Source organism: Hyperoodon ampullatus, assembly GCF_949752795.1.
Source record: "Hyperoodon ampullatus genome assembly, chromosome: 10".
In the NCBI taxonomy this organism is placed as follows: domain Eukaryota; kingdom Metazoa; phylum Chordata; class Mammalia; order Artiodactyla; family Ziphiidae; genus Hyperoodon; species Hyperoodon ampullatus.
In genome coordinates, this window is record NC_136923.1 from 75138259 (window position 1) to 75140088 (window position 1830).

At 56.4% G+C, this 1830-nt stretch overlaps 1 protein-coding gene across 1 annotated transcript; it reads left to right on the forward strand.

The window, feature by feature from the left end:
• Positions 1-1196: 1196 nt before the first annotated feature.
• Positions 1197-1457, forward strand: MYMX (myomixer, myoblast fusion factor; the record flags this gene model as incomplete). Its single annotated transcript, XM_079712649.1, has 1 exon — positions 1197-1457. The coding sequence occupies one exon, from the start codon at positions 1197-1199 to the stop codon at positions 1455-1457; it is 261 nt and encodes an 86-aa protein (XP_079568775.1).
• Between the last annotated feature and the right edge of the window lie 373 nt (positions 1458-1830).

Consider the following 1830-nt stretch of genomic DNA (forward strand, 5'->3'; position numbering starts at 1 on the left):
ATTTTAAATATAGCAGTGTGTACATGTCAGAATGAGGTATTTAAAAACAAAATAAAACAAACCTGGACCATCTCTACCTCACTATCTCATGGAACTCCATTTAACCTTTGGGGGAAAACGTGGGTGAAGAGGGTCCTGACGTGGCTATCTCTCTTCCCGTCCCTGAGTGGGAGTGCTGCCCAGCTGTGTCCAGTTATGATATGGACTGTGACCTCACGCCTCTGTCCCAGGAGAGGACCCACAATGCCTGCCCTGGTCCATTCTCCATCTCGGCCACTCTGAGCATGCCCGGTGTGTGGGTTGCAACCTTACTGCTTCTGAGGTTTGGGTCAGTGGGTCTCATACATTGTCCCATTCCAGTTACTCCTCCCAATTACTGAGGTAACAGACGAGGGGACTGGAACCCAGAAGAATCAACGTGCCTCAGATCACACCATTAGAAAGTTGCAGTGCAGACTCTGAGGTCTGCACCCAGCAGGAGGAATTCCTGCATCACTTCTTCCAGCCCAGCTGCCCCCTCCCCTCCACATACCAGGTGCCAGAACACAGCTGTCTCCTCCTTGCTCTCCCAACCCAGGCAAGCTGTCCTGGGTGGGGCTGAGCTGGGTGGGGCCGCCCTGGGTAGTGTCCAGTGAGGCTGTAGCCCCTGCAGGCAAATTCAGCTGGACACTGATGCTAAGCGGCAGTCCCTACTGGTGAGAGCTGGGCTGCTGCCCATTGGTGGGCGGTGGGGGACTGGGAGGGTCGGAAGTGTCAGGTTTGGGTGGATCAAGGTCCCTGAAAAGAAAACTTAGAATTGCCCGGGGAAGAACTCCTGTTGGATTGAGGGAGAGGGGTTGGGGAATGCCAGGTGACTGAGAGTGCACAGGAGGGGGTGACTAGAGGAGGGGAGGGTTTAGGGGACAGTAAGAGCCCCTGGAGGCTGCTAATGGCGAGCTGTAGGTCCCAGCCCCGAACTTACTCTTGCCTTGGTTGTTTGTCTCCATCTGTGCTATGGTGAGTGTCCTCCTGCCCCAGCCACGCTTCCCAAAGAAAGGGCATCTGGAAAGCAAAAATGACCCGTGAATTGAGATCTGGGGGCGGGAGGGTATAAACTGAAGCGGGGGTTAAATCCTGCCCACCTCATGTCTTTGCCAGGTGAGGAGGGAGCAGGAAAGGCAAGCTTAGAGTCTAGATCGCCTTGGAAGTCACTGGCCATGCCCACTCTGCTGCTCCCGCTGCTGCTGCGGACGCTGCTGGCCCGCCTGCTGCTGCCTGCTGCCCGCTTGGCCCGCCGGCACTTCCTGCCCCTGCTGCGCCGGCTGGCCCACCGCCTGGGCTCTCAGGATATGCGAGAGGCTTTGCTGGGCTGTCTGTTGTTTGTCCTCAGCCAGAGACACCCGCCGGATGCTGGGGAGGCCTCCAGAGTGGCCCGCCTGGAGAGGAGGGACACGCTAGCCTCCCAAATGAGGCCATGAATCCTGGTAGCAGCTGTATCCACTGAAACGCTTTCTTTTGGAGTAAGACAGTCCTGGCCCCATCACTGACTGCAGCCTGCCCAGTGGGCAGAAGACATGGTGGAGGACTGAGCATGAGAGGGGTCCGGCCAGGACATGCCTCCCCACCGCCCCCACTCCCAGCAGAGATGATTGGAAGGATGCTCTGCATTTAGCAGAAAACCCATCATTATCCCTCCCTCCCTGTCCCTGCATTCTTCCCAAGAACTTTTCTTTTCTTTTTCTTTTTTTTTTGGCCGCACAGCATGTGGGATCTTAGTTTCCGACCAGGGATCGAATCTGCACCCCCTGCATTGGAAGTGCAGAGTCTTAAGCCACTGGACCACCAGGGAAG